General features: G+C 40.2%; 1 protein-coding gene across 14 annotated transcripts in view; it reads left to right on the forward strand.

The window, feature by feature from the left end:
• DST (dystonin) overlaps window positions 1-17,093 on the forward strand; it is a 315,735-nt gene that overhangs the window by 239,898 nt on the left and 58,744 nt on the right. For 12 of the 14 annotated variants that reach the window (XM_087774769.1, XM_087774770.1, XM_087774782.1 and 9 more), the window contains 8 exons: window positions 4,490-4,651; window positions 5,792-5,962; window positions 7,221-7,387; window positions 9,643-9,802; window positions 10,054-10,380; window positions 10,555-10,639; window positions 11,778-12,019; window positions 13,032-13,238. In XM_087774769.1, the coding sequence (XP_087630895.1) occupies window positions 4,490-4,651; window positions 5,792-5,962; window positions 7,221-7,387; window positions 9,643-9,802; window positions 10,054-10,380; window positions 10,555-10,639; window positions 11,778-12,019; window positions 13,032-13,238 (1,521 nt within the window). The remainder of the gene's footprint in view (window positions 1-4,489; window positions 4,652-5,791; window positions 5,963-7,220; window positions 7,388-9,642; window positions 9,803-10,053; window positions 10,381-10,554; window positions 10,640-11,777; window positions 12,020-13,031; window positions 13,239-17,093) is intronic. The other 2 variants (XM_087774781.1, XM_087774779.1) reach the window with 1 other exon arrangement.

Genomic DNA, 17,093 nt, shown 5'->3' on the forward strand with positions numbered 1-17,093 from the left:
AATGAGGCGGAAGGAGCGCGGGCAGCCCCGCAGCCGCTGCTCCTAGCCGGGACCTGCCGCATGTAAACCTGCCGTGCCTTCGCGGGGACGCGCCGCGCTTGCTCTGCTCTGCCGTTGCCTTCAAGAGCTCTCCGGGATGGTGTCGGGAGGATCGGTCTAAAACATTTGTTTTCTCGACCGCCTGCTCGAAGGACGCGTTGGCTTGGCTGCTAGAAAGTGATGTTTTCCTGCGGGGCTTGTGGAAGCACCACGGACAAGCCTGGTACAAGAGGAGGATAAGCTGCCTTTCGGATCAAGGTTATTTATAGCTACTGCCAAAAAAGTAAAGGGCTGGTTTATTATTCTTACTGTTCTGGATTTAACTTATTCTCTCCCCCCAAGATTTTCTCCGTGCCTTGGTCTGGACCGTACACCGCCACTGTGGATTCTGTCTTTTTAAGCTGCCGCACCATGTTTTATTTATAAAGGAGATGGGACTCTGCAAACCAGTTAAATGGATTACAGTTAAGCCCTCACCTACAGAAGATAATGTGCTGCCTTCTGTAACGCCTGTTCATTTGGAAGGCTTAATCGGGAGATTTCGGATGCAGATTCTGATCTGGAAAAATAAATGAAGCCTTCCATGGAGTGTTTGAAGTATTTGAGCCGCTGCTGGGTTTTGCTATACTTTGTTTTTCTGTGACATTGGAAGATTTCTGTTACTTTCTTACTGAAGCACTTTATAGTTTGGGGGGGGGGGGGGAGCTCACATCCAGGTAAAGTTGCATTTAAACTGATGCACTGATTATGAATGACCTCAGCCACCTCATAAGTTATTTTGTATCTATGCATCTTATGCTAAGGGCAAGTTTATTATAATTCTTCAGAGTGCTAGTGTTTTTTTAAATGTTTCCGCCGTATCCGTGAAAACGGAGATATAGTGGTGTACTTGTGCGAATACTTTCAGGATGGGGAAGCCGCTTAGCAGGCCAGACTGTCTACGTCAAAATCCTCCATGTGTTGGCAAAGGGGAAGAAGATGAAGATCTAAATATTGAGGATTGCTACGTTCCCCAGAGGTCCATCTATGACACCGTGCGGCTGAATGAACAGATTGATTCAGGCTCCAAGGGCAGCCTCTCCTCGAGGCATTTCACGGACCGGACCTTACCCTACAGTCACAGAACACTGGACATCAGCACTTTGTGCTCCAATGGTGCCCTTACTTCTTCCAGTGTTTTTGAGCTCCGAAGCCGTGAAGCTAACAAGTTAGATGAAAAAATGATCTTTGACGCTCTCAAACTAAACAGTGATATAATTCGGACAGCTGGATTACCCAAAACAAAGTCTCACACAGAAAAGAAGGAGCATAGGCGGTCGTGGAGAATGTTTGTTCCGCCCAACTTTACAGAATACACGAATAAAAGTGAATGCTCCTTTAATGAAACTGCTGATATGTCAGATACAGCTAGATTGGGCAAATGCAAATGGGGTACGAATTCTCTTACCTCAGAAGAGGATGATTCTGGTTTATGCAGCCCTCCAACAGAAAGAGAAGAAAAACAAGATACACTGTTAGCAGGGGAGCAAGCTGAAATACGAAGTTTATCTTCTGCAGAAGATATCCATGCGGTAGGTCAGTTTGGACCATATTTCCCAGCAATGTGCAGAGAGCAACAAACCCCACTGCTCGCAAGCAGTAGTGTCCCTGTCAAAGAAAGCTGCAGATTGGCTTTGCATGACATTTTACCCTCTGGAAAAGTAAAACAAAGCAATGCACAGGCATGTGACAGTGATCAGGAAGAGATGGAGGGGAAATACTCTCACTTAGGAGGTTTCAAAGAGGAAACTCTGTCACATGAAGATCCTCTTGAGAGTGATGGAAGAAGTATTTCCCTCGACAAAAATGAAGTGGAAAATGCATATGAAGTTCATGAAAAAACTAAAACACGAGTCACAACAGTAGAGAAGGATTATGTGGATGATCATGTAGATGTTTATTATGCAAACGTTGCTGTAAATACTAGTGACTTGGATTTAGCAAAATACGAGATTTTATCTGATACAGAGGAATCCAGTATAGCACATTCAGGCTCGAATGAAATGGCATTTTCTGTTCAACAGCTTGAATTAGATAGTACTGTAAACTGTCCAAAAGCTATCCCAGGGAGAAGTAAAGGCAATATCTGGACTACTGGCATCCAAGAAACCTTGGATACAGTGTGCAATGGCCTATTGTCTAACAAGGTAATTTAAAAAAAAAAAAAGAAATCCATAGATTTGTGAAATAGTTGTAATGTAGCCTTAAAGATATTTGTTTAAAGCTTTCTTTACGTTTTGTTGTCATCGCAAAAATGTTGTTTTTTTATTAACTCGGCAGATGCAGTAATCGGTGTCATTTGCGTTGCACACATGGGATGTGCAAAATAGGTGAGACGGTCGGTTCAGACAATGAATTAGGGGCAAATTCTGAGGGATGATTACTTCCAGCTGTGTGGGGCAGGGTTATTTATTGCCCAGCTGGTGCCTGTTACTCCTGATGCGGAGTGTCTCCCCCGTGCGCCCGGGTTGGTGCTTGGTGTTGGCACCGTGTGGTTCCAGGCGATGCCATTCAAGGGCAGCTCCAGCCCATGCCTTCAGCCCGAGCAGCCTTGCTCATCAAGGTACAAGCAACAGTATCAGATCGTTGCGGTTTCCAAAGCAGGCAGATTAAAGGCTCACCGCCTCTTCTGCGAGCCGCCTTTCACGTTTGCGTGCCAGAAAGCAGATCTGACGTTACAGTAGTATTTTACAAGTGCAGGATCTTGCAGCGCTTTGAGAGTGGTGGATGAGGTAAGAGAGTAAGAAGTGAAGCTTTGTAATAAGGAAAGGGTGTTTGTCGGGTCTGTAATTTTTTTCTTCCCACTCTGGTTGAAATCTGAGATACTTCAAGCTTTGTTGCTAAGTAGTTCTGGTAAACTTTGGCCTCAGCAATAATTGTAATTTATTTTAAGCTTCTCTCTGCAAAGAATGCATGCGTTTTTAAAGGGCAGATTATGGAGATCAGTCCTCTCTGTGGTAGGACGCTGCTCTCAAAAGATGAGGCTTTACAGCACATAAAAGAAGAATTTGTTATTGATTCTGTGTGGAAATATTATTCTGCCTCCTCCTTACCCTACAGTCAAGAAAAACACAAGCTTTTTCCTTTTTCTGGGAGCAGCCAGCTGGTTGCACTCTCTCAGTTTCCATGTAACCAACAGTCTTACAATTCTCTTTTTTTTTTTTTTTTTTGTCCATAGGAACAAAATTCTTGGGGGTGCTTAATTTACTTTACCCCTCGTGTTTAGCGTAGTTGCTCTAGCTTCTAGATTGACTTGTCAAGCTGGTGGAAGCATGCTCAGCCACCTGAGGTCTGCTGCTTTAAAAGCAATCCCTTGCCACACTCTGTTTGGTGCAAAAGAGGAGAGTCACTGGTATGTTCAAAGTGATCCCTGCTTTTCAGGGTGCTGAGAAAGGTTGCTTTGAATGCACCAAGTGTACACCAAAACTGTTACTGAATGCTGCTATAGAAATAGAAGGATTTAGGGTCAAAAGTTGAGCATTCTTTAGCATTGTTTATTCATTGGTTATTTTTCACTGGCCTGTGTAATTAATTCAGGGGCTTCAGGCCATTTTCTGATCTCATTGACACTGGTGTCAGTGCAGCCTAATGCAGCTGAATACAAATGGAGATTTACATTACTGTTGCTAATGGTAATAATCTGGCTCTGAAAAAGCTTAAGTACCTGAAAGAGTAAAATAAAGCAAACAGAAAACTGCTCAAACTGCTGTTTGGGTACGGTCAAAGCCCTGGCAATTTGCAAGAATATCCCTCTGAATGAAAACACATTCTCCTGGGCATCTGCTGGGATACTGTTTCAGCAGCATCTGTAGTGCCTCCTCCTCACTTGTTACCATTACATTCTCCTAAAAACTACCTTAAAATATCTCTTCCTTCGCCACTGCTTTAACTTAAAACTTTTGCTTTTGTCCTAATTTGGAAAAAAATGCCCAATAGTCTCTCTTAGTGTGCGTGGTTTTATTTTTTTGAGGACAAGTTAACAATCCTTTTGTGCCATTTTTTGGTAGATTTTGTAGATAGATGACTAAACAGATAGATGAGTTTCTCTGGTCTTGATTTTTTCCCTCTATGAGAAGTTCTTTCCTTTTTTTTTTTCCCTCCTCCGCCACCCCCCCCCCCCCCAAGCTTTCCTCTCCCCTCTCTCTCTCTTCCTTTCCTTCCTGACTAAAACTACTCATGGAAATGTACATCATTTTCCCTCTATGGTGTATTGCATTTACTCTGTTTAGATTGAGTCTATTCTGTTTAGATTTATTAATTTTTTTTAGGAAAGTGCTGATGAGGCATTGTTTCCTTTCTTCTAGACACCAATTTTCAGCAATTTTTTTGTCGCATACTGTGATGTAAACACCAGATGCATTTTATGTCAGAAGATGCAATGTTTCATGTGTGTCTTGGATTTCAACTGCAGGTATTCCAGAAAGAAGAAATTGAACCCTTGCAAGTAAAACAACAGGAGGTAAATTGGTTGGGTCAAGGCCTTATTCAAAGTGCTGCTAAAAGTACCAACACAGAAAACCTTGAACATGACCTTGAAGATGTCAACACCCGATGGAAGACTCTTAATAAGAAGGTTATTATTTTGTATACTATTCTGCTTTTGTTGTGTTCTTCTTTTTGATTATTTGCTTGCTGACGTCTTTCAAGATACAGGAAATTAAATATTCACTAAGAATATAAATTATATTCCTTTACACAATCACTTTTTTGATAATTCTGAGGATAAGATTTATATCACTAGTAGACAGAGGTATTACTATCATTTATAAGGTTTTGTCACACTTTCTGTAGGTCTGTCCTGGATTTTTATTCAGGAAAGACTCCTCTAGGACTATGTGTTCCTTCCTGCTTAAGCAGAGCAGGGAGGTTTGATAACACCATCAAAGAGGTTGGAGTTGTGACACATTCATGGGAAAGGTAGCTATGTCATTTGCAGCCAGCCACTCTCAAGTAGTTCTTCTTCAGTCTTTGTTTGCACATTTTTTCACTCTGTTGTATTTGTTCACGTACACCATTGTGCTTGCGCAGTGCACAGAGCAGTGATACAGCCCATCTTTGTGTGACTAGTGGAACGTTTCCTTTATAACACCTTAAGGATTGTGTTGCTTGAGACATTGGAAGGTACTACTGCTTTGGAAAACTGGCTGTAGATGATTTGCTATGCTTTTGAAGAGTTCTCTTCCAGCAGTAGTTGCTCTTGGAAAATGGAAAGGGTGGGAAGTAGAAACAGCACTCATTTTCCTCTGCTCTGTCTCCCTGAAGGAGTGATGCAGCAGAACACAGATACCTGTGGTTCACCTATTTGCCTTCTCCTTTCCTATGCCTTCTTCCCTTTGAAGGGATTATTGCCCCTTATTAAGAGTTGGTACTTTGGGTTCCTGGCTCAGTCTTTCTATAAGGAAAATAAAGACTGTCTGAAACAGAAACATCCTGTCAGTATACTTCATAATACTGTAGCTACATAAAACAGGAGTATCTCTTGTAAGGAACTACTAGAGCATCCTGATTTACTGCAAGTCAACCTCTTCTTTTCATTGGGTGTCTGTAGCCCCAAGAGGTTAATGCTAAATTGTGCCATAGTGCTGTTATGAATAGCCATGAAAATGAGAGTATTTGATAGTGATATTGCCAGATGTTCTACGGATTTTGGCTGCTTATTTCACAGAAATAAGAAGAAAAGTTGAGTACAGTCCAACGTTCTACTTTTTTCCAGGTTGCCCAGCGTGCTGCGCAATTGCAGGAAGCCCTCCTTCACTGTGGGAGATTTCAGGATGCCCTTGAATCTCTGCTTAGCTGGCTCATTGATACAGAAGACCTTGTGGCTAATCAGAAACCACCATCTGCTGAATTCAAAGTTGTGAAGGCCCAAATACAAGAACAGAAAGTAAGTGAAATGCGTTCAGAATATCTCTCCTTCCACTGGATCAATGAGAATAAATTCCCAGTCTTTGGCAAAGCATAAAATCTGTTCAAGTGTATTATATTACATTAAAGTGTGCTGAGGTGCTTAAAGCAGCCATCTGTTCGATACTCAGGAATTTGTCCAGGGTTGGGGGAAGTGCTCATCTTCTGGGACATAAGACAAAGAGTGACACTGTGCAACCTGAGCTCTGGTTAGAATTATTAACACTATCTGGAAAGGATTGTTAAAGGTCCATTGGAAAAAGAGAAAGCATAAAATCCAGTGTTTGGCCATTTGGAAAGTAGGAAATAAAAACTAGTAAATTTTCATTGTAATAATTCCAAGGTAATATTGCAGATTATGAAGTTAAATACTTGGCTCTTGATCCTGATTGTGGTCTGGTCGTTGTTGGTAGTTAGTTGGAATGCTGTTGGGAAGCAGCCTATCAGTGCTGTCAACTTTTGCAAATTTTCGTAATGGTTATAGAAAAAAAGAACCATAATGTAGCTCATGAAACCTACAGTCCATACAGTTGGACCGTGTGCCCCGCTGCCACCCTGAGATTTAATATAAAGTTATGGTCAATACAGGTTGTCATGTTGGGATATCTGCAGAGGCAAAATGTTAATGTTACCAAAGGCAACTAGAGAACGGAGGAAGGGAGGATTTTAGACAGAGGTGTGTTTTGTTCTTCACAGAGATGTTAATTTACTGGACTAGATTAGTGAACTCAATTGTATCTCAAACAAGTGACGAGTCGATTATACAGTAGTTTTTATAGCTATTTTCTTATCTCTGTATATGTATCAGAATTATCTTTGTGTTGCCAAATCTAGAAGGGCATGCAGCTTTCTCAAAAATGTTCCTATAAAATGTATCAGATACTCGAAATACTTTGTTTCCCTCAATGGTATTAAATAGAACTTTTTCCTCTATATGTTCACTCTTCAGGCTGCCACACATCTTTACCCCGTAGAAACGAAGGACGTTGTTTGGGCTTGGTGCAACTGCTGTTCATAGCAAAACAATTGAGAAAGTAAAATGAGCATGTGGGGGGCGGGAGGCAGGTTGGTGTGTCTCTTTTTGATTAGCATTATTCACACTTTCGTGACAATATAGGCATTGCTTTTTCTTTTTTTTTGCTTTAACAGGTTTTCAAGAAGTCTAGCTCCTTCTGGTTTTACACTTGTGTTATTACAATGTTTCTTAATAACCTGGTGCCTGATTGCTCTCTCTGTAGCTTCTCCAGAGGTTGCTGGATGACCGCAAGCCTACCGTTGAGGTAATCAAGCGTGAAGGGGAGAAAATTGCAGAGTCAGCAGAACCTGCTGATAGAGTGAAAATCTTGAAACAGCTGAGTTTCCTGGATAGTCGATGGGATGCATTGCTCAGTAAAGCTGAAACAAGGTATTTGAAATTCTTTCATTGATTTGAAAAATGTAGACATAGCATGTGATAGATGATTAGAAGCAGCATGTGGAACTCTGTAGTGTGAAATCTTGTAAGTACTATCATTCTTGTTATTACATTACATTATTGTGTCTTGATGCTGATATAATAGGTCCTCTGAAGGAAAAGTGGAGAGAAGTGACTTGAACAAACCAAAAGTTTTTTAAAAAAGTTTAGCCTAAGATGCTACAGTCTGCTAGGATTAACTGCATATGTATCTTCTGAATATTTTATCTCTGTTAGTTCATTAGAATGCAAGTTTCTTGATGCAAAAACCTGTTTTGCATAGAATCAAGTGCAAATTTTACACTTAACAAATAATGATGATGTTCCCTTGGAACTTCAAAATCCTGACATGCTGCTACAAAAAGAAGGCACGCAACTCTTCTTCCCCTTTTCTGTTTGATGTCATCCATATAATTAGTTTCTACAACCTAGAGATCCTCATAATGTCAGTTGCTGATGTACTTGTGCAAGGTGTTGAGATCCCTTAATTCTCAAGAAGAAAAAGGACCATCAAAGTATGTAGGTATATTCTAGCAACAAAAAAGACATTGCAGTCCAATTCAAGTTCCAATTTAAAAAAACAAAACAAAAAAAACAACAAAAAACCAAAAAAACACCCAAAAACAAAACACAACACAAAAAACCCAAACCATACACATAGTATCTGTGTATACACACACTTAGATTTGTGGGTTGTTGTCGACATATAAAATATCTGGAAAGTTATGAACTGCAAAGTGTCTTTGAAGAAATCTGTGTTGAAAGGGTTGCTGAACATGTTTTCTGGGTGGGGATTTGAAAAAGGACAGCCTTGTTCAGAGTAGAGCAAAGAAGAGTGTGCATAAGAGGTGGCCTGAAAAAGGCATGTAATTGAGAACAAGAAAGAACTTGGAAAGTTGAAGAAAAGGAATTTAAGTGAACAGTGAAGAGCAAATGGATGTGTTGGGATTTGGGCGCTTCGGGTAGCATTGAACTTACCTCTGTTGTCTCCTACTCCTTCTGGTAGCCTCTCTTTACTTCCTTTACTCTGAACCTCTTTTGTTACCTCATACTAATAATATGATTATTTAATTAGTAGAGTCAACCACTAATAGACCATTATTTCCTTCTTTCTTTTTTTATTTTTATTGAAGGAACCTGACTCATTAGCTGGGGTAAATGTTAATGTCATGTTTAATTTAATATTATTCTCACAGTCTGGTGATATTTAATTAAAAATCAAATTGCAGCTTTTTCCAAGCCATTTATTAGCTGCAAGCTCGTCTCCATTTTTCTTTGGCTGATCTCTAGAAATGAAGAGGAGGTTTCAGGATGATTTTGAAAACTATGTAGAGTACTTCACTGAGTGTTCTGTGGCTAAGTGTGTCGAGTCTACCTTGTTTATAAGCCTTGGGAAGCACGTATAAACATAGCTTTTACCTGGAATGAGATCCCCATTTGAAAGACAATATCGTGATGTTTTTCACGTAGGGCAAATCTCTCTTAAAAGTCTTCTTGAATGAAATTTGTTCAGCAGTAGTTGTAGGGAAGACTCTTCCTGTAATCAAGAGCCTTCTCTGAAATGTAATAATCTGAAACAGAAATGTTCTAGATACTGCTTTTTTATTTTGGAGGTCAAGTCTCTGTGCTTTATTAACATTGTCTCACTAACTGCATTGAGAGCTTTTATCCAGAACAAGGGATGCAAAAGTAGAGCCAAATGGTTCTGTTCACATCATTGAACAAATGTTTAAAGATACTTTACAATGCTGAGGAAGCATGACAATATGTTCTGGTTCAGTAAAGCCTTTGCCTAACTTTAATACATGTATAATAGTCAAGGGAATGTAACTTTATGCTTAAAGACAGCTAGAAACTTGAGAACTATCCTAATAGGGTATAAAACAAAGTTTTGCTGAATAGAGTGCTAAACTATTTTTAGCAAAAAGTATATGAATCAAGTGATAGTCGTCTTATTTGCAAAACTTGCATATTAGCTAAAAGTTTCAAACAGCTTCAGAGGTGGTTTTTTTAATTTTTATTTTATTTTTGCTTTACCTTGGTTTTCATTGAGTGTCATGGATATATTTCTATTTCATCTGGTGACTGGTTCCTACAATAAGACAGAATTATTTCTTTCTTCTGCAAAGGATTCAAGAGGCTTTTTTTTTAACTGTTTCACACTTACTTCATCACGAAAAATAACCTTTCTGCCGGTGTGTTGATAGGAACCGTCAGTTGGAAGGCATCTCGGTGGTAGCGCAGCAGTTCCATGAAGCTCTGGAGCCGCTGGTGGAGTGGCTGACCGCCACAGAGAAGAGGCTTGCAAATGCAGAACCCATTGGAACACAGGCCTCCAAACTGCAGCAGCAAATTTCTCAGCATAAAGTAAGATACAAACCACACGCTTGCTTGTGTCATTCTTTTGAGGTGCTTCTGTAAAGTACAACACAACAGGCAAAGCTGTTGCAGTGTACCTATGTTTTACCATACTGAATTTTTTTCTGTAATTTGAGTTTTATATATTTATGTTGGCAGTATGTCCTTTTTCGTTCAGTTTTTATTGAGTTCCACTTACATTTCTTTTGTTTTTTTCTGATTTTTTTTCCATTATTCTTCATTATTTAAAAAAAATATAGGCCCTGGAAGATGATGTCCTAGCTCACAATAAGAGTTTACATCAGGCCATTAGCACTGGTCAGTCTCTAAAGACTATGAGCTCCAGGGAAGATAAAGATATGGTGCAGGAAAAGCTAGATTCTTCTCAGGCCCGATACATTGAGATTCAAGAGAAGAGCAACAGCAGGTCTGAACTTCTCCAGCAAGCTTACAGCAATGCTCAGATTTTTGGGGAGGACGAAGTTGAATTGATGAACTGGCTGAATGAAATCCATGATAAACTGAGCAAATTGTCAGTCCAAGATTGCAACACAGAATTACTTGAGAAACAGCACTCTGAACTACTGGTATTTTGATTTCTGTTCATTTATTATTTAATTCATTTTTTAATTTGATTTATATTTCCATAATTCATTTATTTTTCATTACTGTATTTTGTTTAAAATGGCAATATGCTTATTGCAAATAAAAATAATATTATGTGTTATGTCTGTGCTAACACAAATGGCCTTTTCTATTAGGATCTTCAGGAAGAGATTCTTCTTAGAAAACAAAATGTTGATTTGGCTATACAAAATGGCTTAGAGCTTCTCAAGCAAACAACAGGTGAGAGCTTATATAAAATTGATTCATCAGGCTTTTTTTCTTGTAAGTGCTTAGGAGAAAATTAAAGTAGAACTTGTAAATATTAGTCCCATGTTTGCTGATTAAAGCAGTGATAGTTGTTTAATTTAATAAGGGTTTGAGGTCAAGGTAGGTTATGTTTTTGGGCTGATTTTACTGTTAATGTAAGTGAGCAAAAGTCCTTTTTTTGCCTGTAGAGAATTTGGCCCTTGAATTCTGTATTATTTTTAGTGGAAAATTATTTTAGTGAACCTGCATTCCATTCCTAATAGCAAGTTATGGACATTACTCATAATGGAGGGCTGTTTGGCAGTGGACGCAGTCAATTCCCTGCAGGCATCCACAGATGAACGAGATATTAGACTACCTTTTACTGCAAGAGGAAAGCTTCGTCCATTGGAGCTAATACTGTGGGAAAAGTTGCATTCCAGTTGTACACAATGTGTCTGTTCTGTAGATCAACATCTGTCCGGATTTTCCAGTGCTTCTAAAGTTCTTGAACTCTTTAAGACGCACATATGGTTGGGGGCAGGGGGGTATCCTTTTCTGTTCCAAACTTAGACATCATGCAGAGTCCATAATGAAATCTGAATATACACTAATAAATTTCAGTAGGTTGTTTTTGTTTTAGCCTTTTTAGTTGTGTTTCAAATGGATAGCAATGAGGGTGTACAGTGATGTCAAATATTACTGTAATTCAAAATCTAGTTAGTATTTTATTGATTCCCCCCTTTCACATTTTCAATAATAGTTTTATAATTTTTTTTTGGCCTTTATAAGAAGTATTGTGAATTTAAGGGTGGCTTTTTTTAAAGAACATTTGTGTTAAATATTGGATCTAAGTCCTTACTTTCTAATAGTTTAGTAAAGCAGAAAAAAGACAGAAGGACAGGTCCTGAGTTGAGGTAAACTTCGTAGCTCTATGGACTTTAGCGATGGTAGGATAATTTACAACAGTAGAGGACTGACCTTGTTGTCTTGTTTGGGTTATTTTATAAATTAAATACCGCGATTTCTGTAATAGGTGGGGTTTGGGTTTGGTTTTTTTGTTGGTTTTTTTTTTTTTTTTTGCTTTTAAATATTTGTGATCACAGGAAATAACATGCTTCTGATATTTTAGGTGATGAAGTTGTAATAATTCAGGATAAACTGGAAGGCATTAAAGCGAGATATAAAGACATTACGAAATTGAGTTCTGATGTATCCAAGACCTTAGAGCAGGCTCTGCAGCTTGCAGGTCAACTGCACTCAACTCACGAGGAACTCTGCAAATGGCTTGACGAAGTGGAAGTGGAGTTACTCTCATATGAAACTCAAATACCAAAGGGTGAAGAATTAAGCCAAGTACAAGAAAGACAAAAAGTAGGTTTTGGAACCTGTGACTTATTTATTGCTGTATGATTCAGCTAGATTTTTTGTTAACTTATGTTTGGCATGAAGTTGTTCTGTGAATAACTAATTTTGGCATCAGATCATTTGACTAAATGTAACAGTAGTTAAGAATCAAACTCACTTTCCAGAGCCATCTGTTATAATCACTTATGAAATTGGGCTGGGGTTTATTTTTAGCACAAGAGAAGCAAACGTTTCCTTTTTATTCAAGCAGCTACCTAATTCTGGGAAAACTCTTAAGTTGTCAAAGTTATTTTGGTTCTTTAGTTGTGACATGAATAAAATCCTGTAAAGTACAAAAAGAGTCAGCATTTAAAATATGCATTGCTAATGTTGTTTAACAATATTTATTTCAAAAGAAAAATTGTAGTATAAACTGGATGGTGCAGACAATATGGAGGGGGAAAGCTAAAAAAAAATCTTTCCATTAAATTTCTTACATATATAAAAAGAAATGAAACAGCGGTGGGGGTTTCTGTACAGGTAAAAACTCATTCCTGAAGCATTGTGTGAGGATTTGATTAGAATTTAATCCAGTCATTGATCATTTAAGAAATCACTTGAATTCATCATATTTTGCTTTATTGCATGCCTGATTTCACTTGCTGATGATTTAGTTCCTTATGGAGTTGCAGGTTGCAAAGAATATCCGTTAGTTTTATTTTCTTTGGTTGCTTCATTAAGTATTAACAACTCTTACAAAATTAGAATTTCAGACTGTCATATTGACTGGAGAAATATATTTAAGATACATTCTGTAGAAAGTTCTCTTCATGAATCACCCACTTTTCTGTCAAACAGCTTACAGTATCAAAAAGCTAATACAACTGAGCTGAAAGTAAGTGTGCTAATTTATCCCTTTGGTTTGCGTGGAAAACATTTCAGTTCTCAACTCATGCCACAGCTGAAAGAATAAAAAACATGCAAGCTGTGTGTGTTCAGCTCGTATGCTGGCATGTTGACTTTAAATGGTTTTTTTCAGGAGTTGAAAAAAGAAGCAAAGAACAACAAAGGCTTACTGGACACTCTGAATGAAGTTGGCAGTGCCTTCCTGGAGCTGGTGCCATGGAGGGCCAGAGAGGGGCTTGACAAGATGATAACGGAGGACAACGAACGTTACAGATTAGTGAGTGACACGATCTCTCAGAAGGTGGATGAGATTGATGCTGCCATCCTCAGATCCCAGCAGGTACTGAAAACTGTTCTTTGGGCAATAATAGTCTCTGGCCGTGTGTATCTGAACAAAAGATGTCCTTTAATAATGTTGCCAAAAGTCTTCTTTTGTGCTTGAGCAGCAAAAGGCCTGTTTGAACGAAATGGGACTCCACTGTTAAAATATGAATGCCAAAACTCAGCTAATCTGCACACTGTTGTAGTTGTCTGCCTTTTTGTTGACACAAACATCAGTCTTGTAGCTAAAATCACTGTAACTATCCTGTGGCTCCTTAAGTGGCGGTTTGCTTAAGTAAGAACTGAATGGCCTGTGTCTTTTGTAGATCATGTTGTGTTAAGTAAAATATGGTCCAGATCCCCAGCCAATTTTACTGGATGCAACACTGAAATTACTAGGGTTGCCACACCTTTTAGCATCAGCTGATTGTCTAGCTCCTCTGTACTTTCCACAATTAAAAGCTGGATCATCTTGTTCAAGCTGTAGTGGAGGATTTAAATAACAATTGCTTTTATTCGTATCCACAATGCTTTTCTTCTTGGGGCTCAAAAATTGAGTTATTTAATATGTGGAGGTTTCTAGACATGCACAGGGGTGTATATATATGGGTACACTTTGAGAACTGGCACTAATTTAATCACTAAATAGTCCCATATTTAAGCTTGCTTATAAATGCATTGTGGAAACACAATTTTCCAGTGTCTGCCTACAGTTCGGGTGTAAAAATATTGGGGGAGATTTCTGTTTCTGCTAATAGTTCCCATAAACAGTTGTAACAGGACAAGGAGAAAGCATGTATGATATTTTCAAAGTTTGCTGAAAGCTGACTGAAAGAGGCTGGCACTAACTCAGATCTCCTTGTAATTGAGGTTAAAAATAGCTTCATGTTTGTTGTGGTTTAGCCCCAGCGGGCAACTAAGCACCACACAGCCGCTCGCTCACCACCACTCCCCCTGCCTCCGGTGGGATGGGGGAGAGAATCAGAAAAGTAAAAGTGAGACCACTTGTGGGTTGAGATAAGAACAGTTTAATAATTGGAATAAAATAATAATAGTAATGAAAATAACAAAAAGAGAGAGAAATAAAACCCCCAAAAGACAAGTGATGCAAACGAAAAACAATTGCTTGCTACCAACCGACCAATGCCCAGCCTGTCCCTGAGCAGCAGTCATGCCCTGCCCAACTCCCCCCGGTTTATATGCTGAGCATGATGTCATATGGTATGGAACAGCCCTTTGGCCAGTCTGGGTCAGCTGTCCTGGCTGTGCCCCCGGTCCCCAGTTTCTTGTGCACCTCCAGCCTTCTTGTTGGTAGGCCAGTATGAGAAGCTGAAATGTCTTTGACTGCTTAGCAACAACGAAAACATCAGTGTGTTATCAACATTATTCTCATCCTAAATCCAAAACACAGCACTATACCAGCTACTAGAAAGAAAATTAACTCCATCCCAGCTGAAACCAGGACAGTATCTACCCCTTATTCTATAACATCTATGTCATGCCCAGGTCCCACACTTTCCAACGCATTCCAAATAATCACCACCACTTTTCCTGTCTTTTGATACATACACACTCAAATATCATTCCCTCAGTCTATGGACCATCCCTAGAACATGTCTGTTGAGTTCATTTAGTCCATGACTTTGGGCTCCATCTGTCATAACAGTCCTTCAGGGCAGGAGAGATGGTGTGTGGTGTTGGATTGTTTCATGCTGAAGCCAGTTCTGGTTCCATCACTGTCGTGCTTGTCCAGTTCTGTCAGAGTTCATTCTTGATTAATCTGGGTGATTCTTACTGTAATACTGTTGATACGGCATATAGCAACCATAGTAGCGATGACATACAGTATTATATAGCAGTTAACATCATACAATTGAATTCATTAGCTATTCTCACCCAAAATCAAATCCTCTTGAGGTACACATTGGACTTGCCCATCCTTCCGCACCACCCACCAAGCGCACCCAGGTTCTTGAGTAAAAGCAATCCCACGGATGGGTTTGCCTTTGCCCGAGGCAGGAATAACCCAGACTGTCTTCCCCAGCATATTTTTATGTGCACTGCAGGGACTTTATCCCCTTCTACAGTAGGTAAAAGTTTTGACTGGGCAGGGTCAGCTTGATTGGCAGATCCCCTAGTGTTGACTAACCGGGTGGCTTTTGCTAAATGTGTATCCCAATGTTTGAATGTCCCAGCAGCCATTGCTCTCAGTGTCCTTTACAATGGACTTCAACAGTCCATTGTATCGTTTGATTTTCCTGGAGGCTGGTGCATGATAGGGGATGTGATATACCCACTCAATGCCATGCTCTTTGGCCCAGGTGTCTATGAGCTTGTTTTGGAAATGAGTCCCGTTGCCTGACTCTGTTCTTTCTGGGGTGCCATGTTGCCATAGGGCTTGCTTTTCAAGACCCAGGATGGTGGTGTGGGCGGTGGCGTGGGGCACGGGATATGTTTCCAGCCATCCAGTGGTTGCTTCCACCGTTGTAAGCACATGGTGCTTGCCTTGGTGGGTTTTTGGGAGTGTGATATAATCAGTCTGCCAGGTCTCCCCATATTTATGTTTCAGCGATCGTCCTCCATACCAGAGAGGCTTGAACCACTTGGCTTGCTTGATTGCAGCGCATGTTTCGCATTCATGGATAACCTGTGCAATAGTGTCCATGGTTAAGTCCACCCCTTGATCATGAACCCATTTATGTGTTGAGTATCTTCCTTGATGGACTGAGGTGTCGTGGGCCTAACGAGCTAGAAATAATTCACCCTTACGTTACCAGTCCAGATCCACCTGAGCCACTTCAATCTTAGCAGCCTGATGCACCTGCTGATTGTTTTGACGTTCTTCAGTGGCCTGACTCCTGGGTACGTGAGCATCTACATGACATACTTTTACAACCAGGTTCTCTACCTGCGCAGCAATATCTTGCCACAATGCGGCAGCCCAGATGGGTTTGTCTCTGTGCTGCCAGTTGCTCTGCTTCCGTTGCTGCAGCCACTCCCACAGGCCATTTGTCACCATCCGTGAGTCAGTATAGAAATAGAGCACTGGCCATTTTTCTCATTCAGCAACATCTAAAGCCAACTGGATGGCTCTCACTTTTGCAAACTGACTCAATTCCCTTTCTTTAGCAGTTTCTGTGACTTGTCATATAGGACTCCGTACAGCAGCTTTCTGCCTCCAGTGTTTTTCCACAAGACGACAGGACCCATCAGTGAACAGGGCATATTGCTTCTCATTTTCTGGCAGATTATTATACAGTGGGGCTTCTTCAGCATGCGTCACCTCCTCCTCTGGCGCTATTCCAAAATCTTTGCCTTCTGGCCAGTCCATGATCACTTCCAAGATTCCTGGGTGACTGGGGTTTCCCATTCAAGCCTGTTGTGTGATCAGTGTGACCCACTTACTCCACATAGCATCAGTTGCATGATGTGTAGAGAGGATCCTCCCTTTGAACATCCAGCCCAGCACTGGCAGTCGGGGTGCCAGGAGGAGCTGTGCTTCAGTACCAACCACTTCCGAAGCGGCTCGAACCCCTTCATATGCTGCCAGTATCTCTTTTTCAGATGGAGTATAGCGGGTTTGCTATGAATATTGTCTTCTCTCATTAATCAAATCCTCAAAAATGAAGGGTGATTTTTTTAGTGAGTGATGAGGTAGGAGAGTATGTGTTGGCTCTCCTTTAACTTTCCTGAATTCCGTGAGTATGTTACATCTCCTAGCACAAGTTCAGCAGATTCAGGTCTAGGCATGAAAGGTCTAGAGCTGCACCCTAGTCCTGCATATCCCTAATCTCCACTTCAGCCCAACTCACCTCACCACAATATGTTCCTATCCACTCTATCCTGTGATAAATACCAAGTGGCTTAACATGCT

The sequence above is a fragment of the Nipponia nippon genome, unplaced genomic scaffold (genome assembly GCF_047370975.1).
Source record: "Nipponia nippon isolate SJK-2023a ecotype South Korea unplaced genomic scaffold, ASM4737097v1 scaffold_4, whole genome shotgun sequence".
NCBI lineage: Eukaryota > Metazoa > Chordata > Aves > Pelecaniformes > Threskiornithidae > Nipponia > Nipponia nippon.